This window comes from Thamnophis sirtalis, unplaced genomic scaffold (assembly GCF_051295495.1).
Source record: "Thamnophis sirtalis isolate CommonGarterSnake01/CBP01778 unplaced genomic scaffold, rThaSir2_p1.2 scaffold_5, whole genome shotgun sequence".
NCBI classification, from domain to species: domain Eukaryota; kingdom Metazoa; phylum Chordata; class Lepidosauria; order Squamata; family Natricidae; genus Thamnophis; species Thamnophis sirtalis.
In genome coordinates this window covers 90,817,330-90,834,227 of record NW_028261385.1, presented here as the reverse complement: position 1 = coordinate 90,834,227, position 16,898 = coordinate 90,817,330, and the positions used below count along the sequence as shown (strand labels likewise).

The following is a 16,898-nucleotide window of genomic DNA, read 5'->3' as shown; positions in this document are numbered from 1 at the left end:
ATGTTGGCTGGCGACCCCCCGGGGGAAAGCCTTCTCTGTTGCAGCTCCAGCCCTCTGGAATGATCTCCCTGTCGAGATCCGGACCCTTATGACCCTCCCGGCTTTCCGCAAAGCCGGGGGGCCTGTGAAACATCCAGCCCCGCGGAAATTGTGAATGTTGCGGTTTTGTTTTTAAAGTGTTGTCTTTGTCTAGTCTTCCCCCTTCCCGTGTCTATTGTGAGCCGCCCGGAGTCCTTCGGGAGTGGGCGGCATACAAGACAAATAAACAAACAAACAAAGAAACAAATATGGGGTGCCACAGGGTTCGGTCCTGTCCCCCCTCCTATTTAATATCTACATGAAGCCGCTGGGTGAGATCATATGCCAGCACGGGATCAAATATCATCAATATGCGGATGATACTCAATTGTATCTGTCCGTCCTGTGCCAACTCAGCGAAGCAGTGGAAGTGATGTGCCAGTGCCTGGAGGCTGTCAGGGTCTGGATGGGAGTGAACAAGCTTGCATTCAATCCAGACAAGACCAAGTGGCTATTGATGTTGCCTTCCAAGGATAGTCCAGTCATTCTACCTCTTAGCCTGGGGGGTGAAATTATACACCCCTCAGAGAGGGCCCGCAATTTGGGTGTCCTCCTGGACCCACAGCTGACGTTAAAACATCATCTGTTGGCTGTGACTAGGGGGGCCCTACCTGGACTGGGAGGCACTTCGAATGGTCACTCATGCCCTCGTCACCTCAAGACTGGATTACCGTAACACGCTCTACATGGGGCTGCCCCTGAAGAGTGTTCGAAGACTACAGTTGGTCCAGAATGCAGCTGTGCGAGTGATATGTTACACCCATCCTCCGCGAGCTGCACTGGCTCCCCATTGGTCTCCGGACGCGCTTCAAGGTACTAGTCGTTACTTTTAAAGCCCTACATGGTTTAGGACCTGGCTTCCTGAGAGACCGCCTCCTGCCACTTACCTCCCAACGACCAACAAGATCGCATAGGTTGGGCTTCCTCTGGGTGCCGTCAACCGGACAATGACTGCTGGTGGCCCCCCGGGGGAGGGCCTTCTCTGTTGCTGCGCCGGCCCTGTGGAACGATCTACCCATAGAGATCCGGACCCTTACCACTCTCCCGGCCTTCCGTAAAGCCATCAAGACCTGGCTGTTCCGGCAGGCCTGGGGCTGTTGATTGATATCCAGCCCCGCTTAGATGGAATGGATGATGTGGAATTTTAATATTTATATTTTTATTTTAAATTTTAAATGTTTTTGTCTTGCTATGAGCCGCCCAGAGTCCCAAGGGAGTGGGCGGCGTACAAATTTTATTAAACTCAAACTCAAACTCAATTTTATTCTGCAAATGTGTTAATTATGCTTACCTATAAATCGGATGATTCTCCGAAGTAGTGGATTCAGGTAACAGCATTCCCCCGTCAAAATGGTTTTCTCCTGGATAATTAAGCTTTCTCTGGTGGACTTGATAAAATACATAGATAGCTCTCCAATAAAAATCTGTAAAAGAGAAGCAGAAGGGGGAATGCTGAAAATCACAAAGACAAATACATTGGTCACTGCTGAACTCCCTTTGATAGGCAGAAACTACTCTCTGGAGAGGGATGTTAATCCAACCCACCTCTCCATTTCTTATTGTAATATAACTCTATGAGAGCAGAGAACAGAACACTGATAGCAGACAACTGGTGGCAGTATTAGAGAAGTTAGATAAATTGAGTTTTCACCAATTCTGAACGACTATCTCTGGATAAAGACATTAATTAACCACTTACTACGATTTGCTAGCTTACATCTGAAGCAACAGACTTGAGTTTTTAATTCTCCAAAGGTTATCTTCTATATATTATTAAAATTCTGAATCCTGTAACTTTTAATTGGGCAGAATGGTGCACCATAGGCAAAACATTTTGAACCAAGTTACCGTAAATGCGTTAACACATGTGTCCCCAACCCCCATGCCAAAAACAGGGCCGCACAAACAAGCAAAGCCCCATCCGCAGGATGCAGGCAGCACGCAAAACTACGCCCTTTCTGGTCAATGGGTAAACCTCTCTCCACAGAACCGGTCACTGGTGCCCAAAAGGTTGAGGGCCACTGGCCTAACATACAGAATACATCAAAAATCTGGGACCCATGACTCCCTTGTAATTGAAATTTGGCAAAGTTTATAAAACACTTTGTAGCATAAACATTACCATAAAGCAGTTTATGATAATATATAGGGACGCAGTGGTCAGTGGCTAAGACGCTGAGCTTGTTGATCAGAAAGGTCAGCAGTTCAATGGTTCAAATCCCTAGCCCTCCCGTAATGGAGTGAGCACCTGTTACTTGTCCCAACTTCTGCCAACTTAGCAGTTCAAAAGCATATAAAAATGCAAGTAGAAAAATAGGGACCACCTTTGGTGGGAAGGTAACTGTGTGACCCATCAAAACCGCGGTAGACAAAACCGCGCTCGACGAAAGCGCGTACCTGACATCATCAGCAGTGCGACGAAAAAAATTAAAAATAAATTAAATTGAAATTAAAATAAAATTAAAGCAAACCGATTCACATAAAGGTAAGGGTTAGGTTTAGGTTTAGGTTTAGGTTTAGGTTAAGGGTTAGGGTTAGGTTTAGGATTACGTTAAGCGTTAGGGTTAGGTTTAGCGTTAGGTTAAGGGTTAGCGTTAGGTTTAGCGTTAGGTTAAGGGTTAGGTTTAGGGTTAGGTTTAGCGTTAGGTTAAGGGTTAGGTTTAGGGTTAGGTTTGGGGGGGTTAGGGTAAGGTTTTCGCTTTAATTTTAAATTTACCGCTCACAGCGCGATGTTTTCGTCGCGCTGTGATGACGTCACGTACGCGCTTTCGTCGAGCGCGCTTTTGTCTACCGCGGTTTTGTGGTGGAACCGGTAACTGCGTTCCATGTGCCTTCAGCATTTAGTCATGCCAGACACATGATCACGGAGATGTCTTTGGACAGCGCTGGCTCTTTGGCTTTGAAACGGAGATGAGCACCACTCCCTAGAGTCAGGAATGACTAGTACATATGTGCGAGGTGAACCTTTACCTTTAAAGCAGTTACAAAGTGTCATAAAGCATTTCCGGTGCTGGTGTTTGACTGTGCTATATAGTTCAACATCGGCTACTTGAAAGGCTAATCCATCTTCAAATGTATCCCAACTTTTTCAATGAAGGAAGTACAATAGAAGCTATGCCATTATTAAAAGCATTGAGGAATCTGGTAAGGAAATATCTCTGAAATGATGTCCCAATGAGGGCATAGGTTATCTATTTAAATATCTAAAAGGTTACATTTAAAAATAGGCAAAAAAATTGCAACCAAAACAAATGAGACTTTTTCAATCCCCCACTTGCTAATTGTAAGGGGAGGTATATGCCTGATTATTTTCTACTTATAACAACTAAACTTATTTTATATTTTACTAATCACCATTAGTTGGGAGTAACACAATTTTATTTTTTACAAGATGTATTTATTTTTTGTATTAGTATAGGAACAGAACCTAATAACAAATTAATAGGTGGAACTATTATATTTTTCTATTTTTTTAAAAAAAAATAACCCAATTTTTAATGTGTGTGCTGCTGAATCTCAGTTGGATGCAGGAAGAACTACGGAATAGGAAAGGTAGAAAAGGGAATATGGAACAGCTATGCTAAAAGCAAAAATGGCAATAAATAAGCCTTGTAGATTATAAAGGCTGTCAAATTCATTATGCAATAAACATACAATGTGGGCAAAAAATTAATCCTCGTGGTGGTGTTCTTTTTGGAAAGAGTTGTATTTCTGCTTTTCTCGCTACTTCTCCCTCTTGGCTACATTTCTGTCAATAGGGCTTCTCTCCTTATTTTCCCAGGTTTTTTTTTTTAAAGAAAAGCTCTGCATCCTTCTTCCTTATTATTTCCCATTTTCTTCAGCATCTTTATTATTATTCATCTGAGTGCTTATCGGTGGAGTGATGGTGCAGGCACACAACAAGACTTGATATGTTATAAAGATCTCTGATTTTTTTCCCACCAGGAAGAAAATCAACCAGAGTACCTTTGAGGCAGACACAGAAACAGAATTCTCCCATTTGGGCTACCTGCAACTGAAGCAGAGGTAGTATTCAACCGGTTCGGACCGGTTTACCCGAACCGGTAGCGGAAATCATGGGTGGGCTTGTCCACCCACCCTGGCTCTATGCCATCCAATTTAGGCATGTTTTTGAGGCCAGGCGCATGCGCGAAGGCGCACACACGAGCAAAGCAAAGTCTCTGGAATGAGCTGTCCCTGGAGCTTCATATAATCCCTGACCTCGGTCCTTCTGACGCGCCCTAAAAAGTTGGCTTTTCCAGCAAGTAGGCCTGGCCTGAACAGAATAAAATAAATGATTAATTTAATTGTTAATTTTAATCTAATTTTTAAAATTGTATTGTTAATATTAATTGGGTTTGTTTTTGGATACTTTATTTAATTTCCTTTTTAACTTTTGTAATATGTGGTTTTTTTAAATGTTGTATGCCGCCCAGAGTCCTTTGGGAGAAGGATGGCATATAAATCCAATAATTAAAAAAAAATGTGCGGAAGGCCGGGCATGAAGCCGGCAGGTGTGGGGCGAACAGGTGATCACAAAATGTGAAACTCACTACTGAACTGGAAGCGTGAAAAAGACATCACCCCACCAACTTTTATGTGATTTCCAGACATATAATGATGCTGCTGGGTAGTTTTTTGCTAAAGTTTCCAAAAGATAGAATAGAATACTTTATTTGACCAAGCGTAAATAGACACAAAAGGAATTTGTCTCTCGTATAGAAGCCCTCAGTGTCCATGCAAAGTAACATAATAATGATAATAATAATAATTATACTACTACTAATAATGATAATCATAATATAAAGAGTTGTACAACAGGAAGTCCCAAAGAAACAACATTTCCAAATAAATATCTATGCTTACATTTAGTTAGTCTTGTCTTCTATGCTGTCTCTTCTCTTCTAACAACCTCCCCTCCTTCCAATCAGGTGCACCATCAATTCCTAACTGCCGCTTTCTTCAGACTCTATTGGTTACTATTTATTTAGATTATATCTAGCCTTTCATTCATGAGATTCATGTGGTGTACACAGCTCTCTTGCCTACAATTTTTGCTCACAACAAATCACCTGGACTGAGAAAGAGCTAGCAAAGTCACCGAGTGAGCTTCCATGCTTAAGGGCAGACTGGTCCCACTTTCTAGTCCAACATTTTATTTTTATTTTTTTGTATATATTTTTTTATTTTATACACATAAGCACATCAACAGAACACATAAACACATTAGCAAAAATAACCACATAATTTAAAAACAACATAGTAACAATAAGTTCCATCATATATCATACAGCAATTCCGGTTGCGTTTGTAATCTCATTACTCATTATCCATTTTTATATCCATTTCTTAATTTATTTATACTTAGCTACTTATGATCAGGTATTATTTGCCTATATTGTGCTTTATATTTTTACTGTCATCTATTCTCTTACATGCAGTTATAGGTATACATTCACATAGTTATTCTTTTTCTTTGCCATTCTTATATTATTATTATTTCTTTTAAAACGGTATAAGATATAATTTGGAATGTATCATTTACCATCCTTCGCACTTGCTATGACACCACCTTATTTTCTCTTTCTTTTCTTTTCTCCCTCCCTTCCTTCTCTACTTCCTTCCTTCCTCCTCTCCTTCCCCTTCTTCCTTCCCTTACTTCTCCCCTACTCCTACCCTCTGTCTTCTCCTTCCTACCCTCTCACCTTCTCCTTTTCTCTCTTCCTCCCTCCTCTCCTTTTCTTTCTCTCCCTCCCATTCACCTCTCCTTACTTCTTTCTTCTTCCCCTACCTCTTCTCCACATTTCTTCTTCCTCTCCTACTGTCTCTCCTTCTCTCTCTCTCCAACCCTCCACTTCTTTCCCTTCCTTCGTCCCTCCATTCTCTACTTCCTTCCTCCCCTCCTTTCCTTCCTTCTTCCCTTCCTTTCTTTTTCTATTGTTATGGGTGTCTCTTTCAAATCCAGTTTATGTTTTCTTGGGGCTGTTATTTCCACAGGTATCATTTCCTTTCTTCTCTATCATTCTACTGTCTATATGCCAGCTATCATCCTGATTTAATTTCACCAATCATGACCCCCTTGTTTTACTCATAATTATTATTTTTGAGAGTTATTCTATTCTTTCAAAGTTTTTTATTTCTTTGCTCCATCCATCTATACCAATTAACCCATATCTGGTCCACTTTCAATTTCTTAGAAATATTAAACATCTGGGCTCTTTTTTTGTGTGTGCATTCAGTCCATTCAGGTTTATCGACATAATTGTTATTTCTTGATCCATCTCTAGTTGAGATTGTTTCTTCTGCTTCTAGTTTGTATCTGACTTTTCCCTCTCGTGCCTTCCTTCTCTGCTCTCTCTCTTTCTTGCCTCTGTTCTTCTCTCTTGCTTCTTTCGCTGTCTTCCTTCTCTGCTCTCTCTCTTTCTTGTCTCTGTTCTTCTCTCCTGCTTCTTTCGCTGTCTTCTGATGTTTCTTCCACTTGACCTCTGTCCTCTTTGCTTCCTTGTTTTCCTTCCCTATTACAGTGTTCTTCATAGAATTTGTGTGCTTCTTCTAAATTCTCTATCTTATATCTTTTTCTTTGTCAAGATACCAGAACCCCTTCTGGTACCAGCAATCTGTACATTATTCTGTTTTTATTCAACTCGTTTGTTAAAAATTGGTATTGCCTGCGTTGTTCCCGGATTCTCCGTGGGATCTGTTTAAGCATGGTCAGCTCTTTTCCCTGTAATATAATCGTCTCTTCCCTGGTTTTTTTGTACACTTCATCTCTGGCAGTTTTCTTAGTGAATCTTACATGTACCTCTCTCAGGAGCCTATGTCTCCTTGCATAATTAGTGTTCACCCTGTAAACCTCATCAATCGTTCCTCTTAATTCTTGTTCTGTTATTTGCAAAAATTCAGTAAGGATATTAACCATTTTTTCTTTCAGATCTTCCTCCTTCTCTTCCGGTATGTTTTGAAATCTTAGGTAGAATGCCGCTTTTTCGTTTTCGAGTCGGATTATTGACAATTCTAATTCTTTATTAAGTTGCCTATATTCTATTTTCATTTTTCCCATCTTCTGATCTGAGTGTTGTATTTTTTCTTCCATACATTGGATTTTCTGTTCGTTGATTGTTAAGGCATTCTGTATCTTTTCAACTTTATCGTCTACATTTTTGATTGTTCCTTTCAATTCTCCCATTTCATTTTTAAGTTCTTCGTGATTTTTCCTTGTCTCTGCTTGGCTTGTAGCCAAGGTCTCCTGTATCATCTGGAGCATCGTTTGCATGTTTTGCATCCTAGGTGCTGATCCGGCTGATTCTGCCATCTTTTCCCCTTTCTCCAACCCCCACACACTCTCCATTGTTTTTTGATTTGAGGGGGGGGGGCGTTGCTGCCCTCACATTGGGTATGGTCTTTTTCCCTAATTTTGATGAGGTTGCCATTTTTAACCCCTTTTTTTTGGTCTTGCCCACTATTGGTTATAACTTTTACCTTATTTATATCTTATCAGTAATATCAATAATATATTAAAATTATTATAATTGTATAAACCAATATTCAACAACAATTCCACAATTATCCTTCCTTAGTATCACCTTTCAATACTTAAACAGTCCTATGTAGTAATACTAGTAGTATTCTATTTGATTAATTTGATTAGTAGGTATCATAAATTTATACATCACACCCTATTCTTATATCAATAAATATCTCTCAGTTTTGTCGGTTGTTCAATATTCTGTTCTAATAATTAGTCTCTCTAAGTCACTCTCTTCTTGATGTCAGTGTTAGAGTCCACGAAGCGAAAGACAGACCTCTATTTCTTGTCTCTGGCACAGCTCCAAGCTCCCAATCAGATCAATATCAAATAGTTAAGTTAAGAAATTCAACCCAGCGGCAGAAGAGCTGGTAAACAGAAAAAAAAGGAAACTCCGTTTTGCCAACCCGAGTCCAACATTTTAACCACAATATCAAATTTAGCTTTCCTAATTATATACAAATTATAAGTTCCAAGTAAGACACATGATGCTTTCTTCACCCCTTGAAATCTCTGCAATTCAATCAGTTTGGGGACTTATTTTCAAGAAACACAGCTACTGCTGGTATTGCTAGAGATATAACAATCTACCAGTTTGACTGAAGCAGTGACCTTAAGAATTTCTGTTGAAAAGTATCATTATCCAGGAGACTAGAATAGTGTAGCCATTATGGTATAGTACTGCATCAGGGGGACCCAAATTCCAGTCCATCCCCAGCCACAGAAAAGCACTAGGTAACTTTGGGCCAGTCACTAGCATTGGCCTATCTCTCAGTCAGAAAAGTAATACAGGTAGTCCTCAAGTTATGACCAGAATTGAACCCAGAATTTAGGTTGCTGCATGAGAAATTTATTAACAGAGTTTTGCCCCATTTTATGACTTTACTTGCCACAGTTGTTAAGCATTTGTTAAGTTAACAGCACAGTTGTTAAGTGAATCTGATTTCCCCAGTCACATTGTCAGAACATCGCAAAAGATTATCATATAACACCGGGACACTACACTCATCATAAATAGGAACCAGTTGTCAAGCATCCGAATGTAAATCATGTGACCAGGAGGACACTGCAACAGTCATAAGTGAAAAATGGTCATTAGTTACTTTATTCAGTGCTGTTGTAACTTTGAACAGTCACTAAATGAACTGTTGTAAGTCAAGGACCACCTGTAGGTGTGCATAACCCACTTTGACTGTGCCTGCCACATATAACAATAACTTCATGCTATCCAATTGTCCTGGAGTACAAAGCAAAAGAAAAGCATGCTTTGGCTTTCACCATCAATTCAATTCCTGCTCTATCATTATTAACTTGGCTTCAACCACTGGAGAAAAAACTAGCAGGTAAAGGAAGCATGTTTTTCCTGAATCAAAGAACTTCAAATAAATATTCAAAATGAAGGGGTGAATGAATTTACATGCAAGGCATTAATTACTCCTATATTTGATGATCTAAGCGCCGTTGAAGAAATTTGGACTGCAAATCAGAAATCCTTGAAATGGGTCATTCTGTACTTACTGTACATTGAAATTCCACTGCATGGAAATTCGTTAGTTACATTTTGGATGCGTGAAATATTGTGTCATACAGCACGGTAATTATAGTGGAGTTAGGAAACCAACATTTGATTTGCAAAAGGCATTTTTTTTATTCGTTCATAAGCACTGAAATATTTGTTAAAGCAGTCAGTTTTGCCTTCAGCATGTGAAACTTCACGCACCTTGCAAGAGCCTCATTTTGCTTTTACTAAAAGCATAGTTTATTTATTTACTAAACTCCCCGAGAACTCATGGTGATAAACCCCGACACCAATCATTTACATCAAAGTGTTGAGGCTGATCTAAATGTGTGAAGCTGTTTACCCAGTGAGAAGCACTTAGCTATTGCACTTCATCTGAGAAATATGTAACATGGTGTTTTGTCTTCCCGTGAAATCCCATAGACATAATTAATTAATTAGCGGGATAATTAATACTCAAAGGGATTATGCCAATGTCTGTCAAAAGCTTATCAGTTAAAAAAATAAATAAAGATGCCTTGGGGTTATGCAGGACTCCTCATGACTACACTGACATTTACAAAGTTAGATAAAAATTATAAGTTGGAAAAGGAATAGAATATCTTCTCTGGGAATTCGGCAATCAACAATCCAATAAAGAATCTTTAAAATACACACACACACACACACACACACACACACACACACACACACAAAATATTATATCCAATCTACTTACGATTGCTGTTGGGGTTGCAGCCAGTACACAGTAGAGGATAAGAGGGGAAATGAAGCTTTCATCCTCTGCCCCTGGATACGGTTTCATCAAATTGCTGTCTTGGCAGAAGAAGCCTTGAATATGCACCTGGAAAGTGTCCGTGCACTCGAAGTAGTAGGCGAGCAAGACCGTCCCAGCCATAATAATAAGCTGAAAATACAGCATGGCGACAACGAGACATTAGCAGCTGCTCAGCATTTATGCCTCTGACAATTGCCACCCTTCATTCTCACTGCCACCATTCCAGCAGCAATGCCCACATCGGTGCAGGAATGCACTGGGATGATTGCCTGCCCTCTGGGGCAATTCTTTCATAAATCGCAAAGTAACTCCCCCTTCTACTCCCAGGAAAGTTTTGGAACTACAAAGCACCTCGCAAAAGGACAGGAGGTACAGCCCCTGACTTAGTCCAAAGTGTGTAGTTGTTACCGGCAGTGTGGATCAATGCAAATGAAACGGGGCAGCCCTGAACAGGGTATACATCCTATCAGTTAAGAAATCTGGGCAAGAATAAACACTCTCCACCCCACAAGGTCGACAAAAGCAACATATGGATGGAAAAGAAACCTCGGGGGGGGGGGGGGGAAATCTAGTGAGATTTACTCTGGAGGGTGCATAGTAACGTAGCCAAGGAGTTTCGTAAAGAAGGGAAGCAAAACAGTGACACTGACAATCCTCTGCCGTTCTCTCTCCACCTACTTCCTATTTTTAGCTTTCTAGAGAATATGCCATATTTTGGGTTTCAATTCTTTTGGAGAGGGGAAGCATCTTACTGTTGTACTCAGTTTTGTTTCTTTATCATTTTATTTATTTTTAAACCTGTTTCCTGTCCATTTTGCCCATCCTGATTGAAATGAGTCTAAAGGAGAACATTTGAGATATTTCAGCTAATTTGGTTTGGAAATTAGTCAACTCCTTCCCCCCTGCCGCCATGGAAAGTACTATTGATTTATTTCGGGATTTTTAAAAAAGTGATTGATTGTTTAATGTATTTGATTTATGTCTTCCCTTTTCATCCAAGTAGGATGATCAAATTAACAGTATAATAAATTAAAAGCAACAAAAATTATTAACATGCATACATACAAATAGGATGATCAAATTAACAGCATAATAAATTAAAAGCAACACAAATTAGTAACTTGCATATATACAAATAGGACGATCAAATTAAAAGCAAGACAAATTATTAACATGCAACACAAATTATTAATATGCAATGTGCATAAAATAGTTTAACAACATCCTTTAAGAAATTCCTTTCTCCTCATGCAGTTTGTTCAAAGCTTCTGGCAGGTCATATTAAATAATTACAAGGCTCACTTAATGCCAATCTCATTCAGAAAAAAATAATAATTACAAAGTAGTAAATAAAACAATGGAAGAAAGGAAGCAACAGGAAGAGAGGAATTGATCAGAAATCCAACTGAATGAATTTGTCAATGCTATAAAGAGGCTCTTAATGGAGGCGCAACTGACACAGCACTTAACGGAGGCGCAACTGACACAGCACTTCTGCTGATGCCTATTATTGTCTTCCTGACTGAGAATAAGATACTGTAGGATGTCTTTCAAAAGCAAAACACAGATTTCTCAAAGAGGTGTGAGGTTCACACCCATGGGAAATGTTAAAATATCTGTTTGGATACAACTCTGCCAAGCAGAATCCTTACAGGAAATTCTTAACTTGTCTTATTGGCAACATTCTCCTTTGGATCTTAGAATAAAACACAAGAGACTAGCTTCTTTTGACTTGACATACTAGCCATTGTGGAAGATGAAGTTGAGAAGTGGAAACCAAAACACAGAAGACAAATGACAACGTAAAAGGACAAAATGTTTGGGTTGACAAAGACATGCTTTCAAAAACAACAGTCAATTTGGTCTAGTGGTTAGTGTTGTATATTGTGTGTTGTGAGAGCGGAAAGATGCAGGAGCCATGGAATCAGAGAGTAAGATGTTTATTAGTAGGTGACAAGCGATTCCCAATGTGTTACAACTGTCACAGTATTTATACTCTCAGGTACCAACTGTCATTTAACTGTCATTACAACCACCAATCACAGGCTGTGCTTCGCCCGACCAATTAGAACGCAGCACAGGCTGTTGCTGGGTTATAACAGTTAGGGCACCCAGCTAAAAACCAGGAGACTGTGAGTTCTAGTCTTGCCTCAGCCAAGAAAGCGAGATGGGTGATCCTGAGCCCGTCAATTTCTCTCAGTCCAATCCACCTATCCAGTATGTTATTGTAGGAAAAATATGAGGAAGGAGGAATATTAGGTAGGTTCACTGCTTTGAGTTGTTTATTTAAAATAATAATAATAAAGGCAGGATATAAATAAAATAATGAACAAATACAGTAGATTTTAATGAACTCAGTATAATGGTAAGTAGGATCATATAGAAGAAAGTCACTGCAAAACAGGAATGTAATATGAGTGGGTTTCCTGAAGAAGGGTATCAAAAACCAATTTCAAAGAGGATGAAAAATGAAGGACAACAAAAGAAATTAAACACAGGAACACAAAAAGCTTAGCAAAGATTTGAAGACAGAAACAAAGTAAGATGTACCGTGTTTCCATGAAAATAAGATAGGGTCTTATTTTCTTTTGACCCCCAAAATAAGCACTTGGCCTTATTTTCAGGGAGGTCTTATCATTTTTGAGGTGCAGCAGGCCCCTTAACCTCGGCCTGCGGATCGGCTGATCCAGAGAGAGCTGGAAGTTCTGTCTCTGTTTCTGGCACACTCTTGTCAGCCCTAGCGTTGCTGGGCCTGCTGCTCTTTTTGCGGCCTCCATTACGAGAAGGGGTATGGTAGCTAAGGTTTGCAGGAGCGGCCTCTGTGAGGCTGTTCCACATGGATTGCAGGTAAATGTGGGGCATGTTCCCCCCTTCTCACCAGGAAATGGCGGGGGCCGGCTACACATGCATTTAAATATTTTTGGCGAGAGCTTATTTTCACACATGCGCTCAAAAGCCTGATTGGGCTTATTATATGGGGAGGTCTTATTTTCAGGGAAACTGAAAATGAGAAGAGGGCCACTTCACAGATAGCCCAGGTCTGTACAGCTAGTGTCAGGAAACCAAAAATTCAAAATGAGATGAGGTTAGCAAAAGATGCTAAGAGTAATAAAAAGGGCATATTTAGATATGTTCAAAATAAAAGGAAAAACAATTAGTGTACCAGCTTCTCTGTGAATGGAGGAATGCTTCTCAAACCTTTAGATGATCAAAAATTGCCTGTGATTATAATATCCTAATAGTAAATAGTTGAAATTTCAAAACAATTTTCATAGACTGAAAAATATAATGAAATTTAACAAAGACAAGTGCAAGGTCCTTCACTTAATAGTAATAGCACTAAGATTTACAGAACACTTCATAGTGCTTTACAGCCCTCTCTAAGTGATTAGCATATTACCCCAACAATCGGGGTCCTTATTTTACCCATCATGGAAGGCTGGAAGGCTGAGTCAACTTTGAGCCTAATGAGAATCGAACTGTTGGCAGTCAGCAGAATTAGCCTGCAATACAGTATTTTAATCACTGTGCCTCCATGGCTCTCAAGAAACAATAAGATGCATGGGCATAGCTTGATGAGGCTACTTGTTAAAAATACAACAACCTTGGAATAAAAATTGATGGCAAGTGGAGCATAAAAGAGTAGTGTGATGTGGCTGTAAAAAACTAAATGCCACTTTAACCGACATCAATGTTGAATTAATTTTCAAATTACTGTTCATAATCAACAGACTATCAAAGGTACAAGAAAAAAATCACAACATTTGTTATTTTATGTGTGCAGGCCAAAGTGTGTATCCTGAGTTTTTAATTAAAATATGTCACAAATCAAACCAATTGAACAAATAAAACTACTTTCTAGTAATCTTTGCCTTTACAATCTCCTTACACAAACTCCTTCAGCTTTCTCAAAAGTTTATAACAGGAAATATTGGATGGGAACCCCAATCATCCATTCAATTTGAAACAATGAATGGTGGCCAGCTGGCTTACATCCATCCATTTAGAAAAAAAGGTGATCATGACCATTTTTCACATTTTTTTTATTTTTTTATTTTTATTAAAAAAAATAATTTTTAATTTAAAACAAATACAACATCTTTCTTTACATGCTATAGAAAGTGTATCAGTTGGTTACAAATAGACTTTTGTGCATCTCTTCCACAGTCAACAAACATAATTCATGTTAACTCAAGCATTTTAACTCAAATATTCATACATGTCACCATCATCATATATCCATTTTCATTTGACTATAATTATTATTAAAATAATAATAATAATAATAATAATAATAACAACAACAACAACAACAACAACAACAACAACTCCGCCGTTGCCGGTCCCAAGCCCGGATGAGAAAGGAGGAAGGTTGGGGTCAGGTTGGCATCTGGTCCCGTAAAAAAAACTCGCCAACCCACACAATATGGTGAAAAAAACAAATAAGAATTCCATACCGCATCGGTCGTCACGCGGGTTAACAAGGGCCGCGGCGGATGTTGGGGTCCCTGGACATCCGTCGACAAGTGGGCTACAAGTGGACCAGCCAACAAAACGACAAAAATATAGTGCAGATGAAAACCGTGCCATAATGGCCTGTTACTACAACTCAGAGCCAGAAAAAAGAGGCTATTTAAAGCGAATGTATGAATTATGGAAACAACAATATCCAGATTCAAATGTTAGTGAACAACGACTAGCAGATCAAAGGCGATTTATTATACGGAATAAAGTGTTTAGTGAAGTTGAACATGAGGAAATTCAGGCAAATTGCAAAACCCAAAAAACAATATCACAAGCGGAAATAACTGATATTCAAGACACAACTAAAGACATTATAGTAGAACTCCCAGAAGAAGCTCTCGGGGAGGTAATAACATCACCACCACTAGAACCAGTTATCACTGAACCAACTGATGAACTAGGCATTAAAATTAAAGTACCTAGTCACACAACAGAAAAAGCATCAAAGCCAAAGTGGAAAATCCGTTTAGAACAAAAAATCAAAAAATTAAGGGCAGATGCTAGTAACTTAAAGAACATGCATGAGCAACGGCTTAAAAACAACAAAATCATAGATCGGCTAATCAGAAGATATAGATTGGATACAAGAAACATCAATGAAGCCGTAGAGATTGTAAAACAGCAGATAACAGCAACAGCTAGAAAAATTGAAAGATATGAGGCATGAATCATCCAATATAAACAAAATCAGCAATTTCGATCAGACCAACAGCGTTTTTATCAAAGTCTTAATGTGAATGGTGACACCAAAAGTGAAAAACCAGAAAAACAGGCCACAGTTGAATTCTGGAAAGAATTATGGGAAAATGCAAAGGACTACAACAAGGAAGCAAAGTGGATACATGACTTTGAGAAAAGCATTGGCAACAAACAAATGCAAGTATTAGAAATAACAACTGAGATGGTCAAAAATCGAGTTAAAAAGGTAAAGAATTGGACATCACCTGGAAAGGACCAATTACATGGTTTCTGGCTCAAATATCTGACCAGTTTACACGCAATATTGGCCAGGCAACTGAATGAAATTTTACAAAAGGGCCAAATTGATGAATGGTTGACAACTGGAAAAACATACTTGATTCAGAAAGATGCAACTAAAGGAACAACACCTGAAAACTACAGACCAATAACATGCTTGCCAACAACCTTCAAATTACTCACAGGCATTATTGCAGATAACATGATGGATTATTTGGAAACAAACAACATCTTGCCAGTAGAGCAAAAAGGCAACAAAAGAAGGAGCAGGGGCACAAAAGATCAGCTTCTAATTGATAAAATGATATTAGAAAATTGTAAGAACAGAAAAACGAACTTGAATATGGTCTGGATTGATTACAAAAAGGCATTTGACTCACTGCCACATAGTTGGATCATAAAATGCTTAGAAACAACTGGCATTAGCAAAAATATTACATCCTTTACTGAAAAGGCGATGAAACAATGGAGAACTGAGTTGGCAGTAGGGAATGAGATCTACGGAATGGTTAATATCAAGCGAGGAATTTTTCAGGGTGATTCACTTTCACCTCTTCTCTTCATCATCGCAATGATCCCACTATCAGTAATCTTAAAAAAAAAATGAAATTAGGCTACCAAACAGCCAAAGAAGCTGAAAAAATTTCGCATTTACTATATATGGATGATTTGAAACTCTATGGAAAGTCAGAAATAGAAATCCAATCATTGACAAACACAGTCCGAGTATTCAGCACCGATATTTCAATGCAGTTTGGCATGGAAAAATGCGCCACTGTATCCATAAAAAGAGGCAAAATCACTGCATGTGAGGGAATTGAAATGCCCAATGGCCAATTAATTAAATGCAAAGAAAATGAAGCCTACAAATACTTAGGCATTCTGCAGTTGGATAACATCAAGCATGGAGAAGTAAAAACTATTGTCAGGCGAGAGTACACCAACAGAGTTAGGAAAATTTTGAAATCTAAATTGAATGGTGGAAATACAATCAAGGCCATAAATACCTGGGCAATACCAGTTATAAGATACACAGCTGGTATAGTTAACTGGACACAAGCTGATTTGGACCTTTTGGACCGAAAAACCAGGAAACTAATGACAATGCACTACAGTTTACATCCACGTGGTGATACTGATAGACTATATCTGCCCCGAAAATCAGGTGGCAGAGGATTATTACAAGTGAAGCAAACAGTTGAAGAAGAAAAACATGGACTGGCTGATTATTTAAAAGAAAGTCAAGAACATCTATTAATCGAAGTAAAGAACAAAAATCTACTGAAGGCCCAACAGACGAAACAAGAATACAGAAAAGATGTGATAAAATCAAGAATGGAGAGTTGACAGAACAAAGCACTGCATGGCCAATTTCTGGAAAAAATAAAAGATAAAGTGGACAGTGAACAAACTTGGTTATGGTTAACAACAGGTACATTAAAGAAAGAAACAGAGTCATTAATCCTGGCTGCGCAAGAACAAGCTATCCGCACAAA

The 16,898-nt window shown here is 38.9% G+C and overlaps 1 protein-coding gene across 2 annotated transcripts in view; it reads right to left on the bottom strand.

Moving 5' to 3' along the window:
• PLPPR1 (phospholipid phosphatase related 1) overlaps window positions 1-16,898 on the bottom strand; it is a 218,419-nt gene that overhangs the window by 23,959 nt on the left and 177,562 nt on the right. For both annotated transcript variants that reach the window (XM_087716191.1, XM_087716192.1), the window contains 2 exons: window positions 9,841-10,029; window positions 1,370-1,502 (listed from right to left, as the gene is read on the bottom strand). In XM_087716191.1, the coding sequence (XP_087572317.1) occupies window positions 1,370-1,502; window positions 9,841-10,029 (322 nt within the window). The remainder of the gene's footprint in view (window positions 1-1,369; window positions 1,503-9,840; window positions 10,030-16,898) is intronic.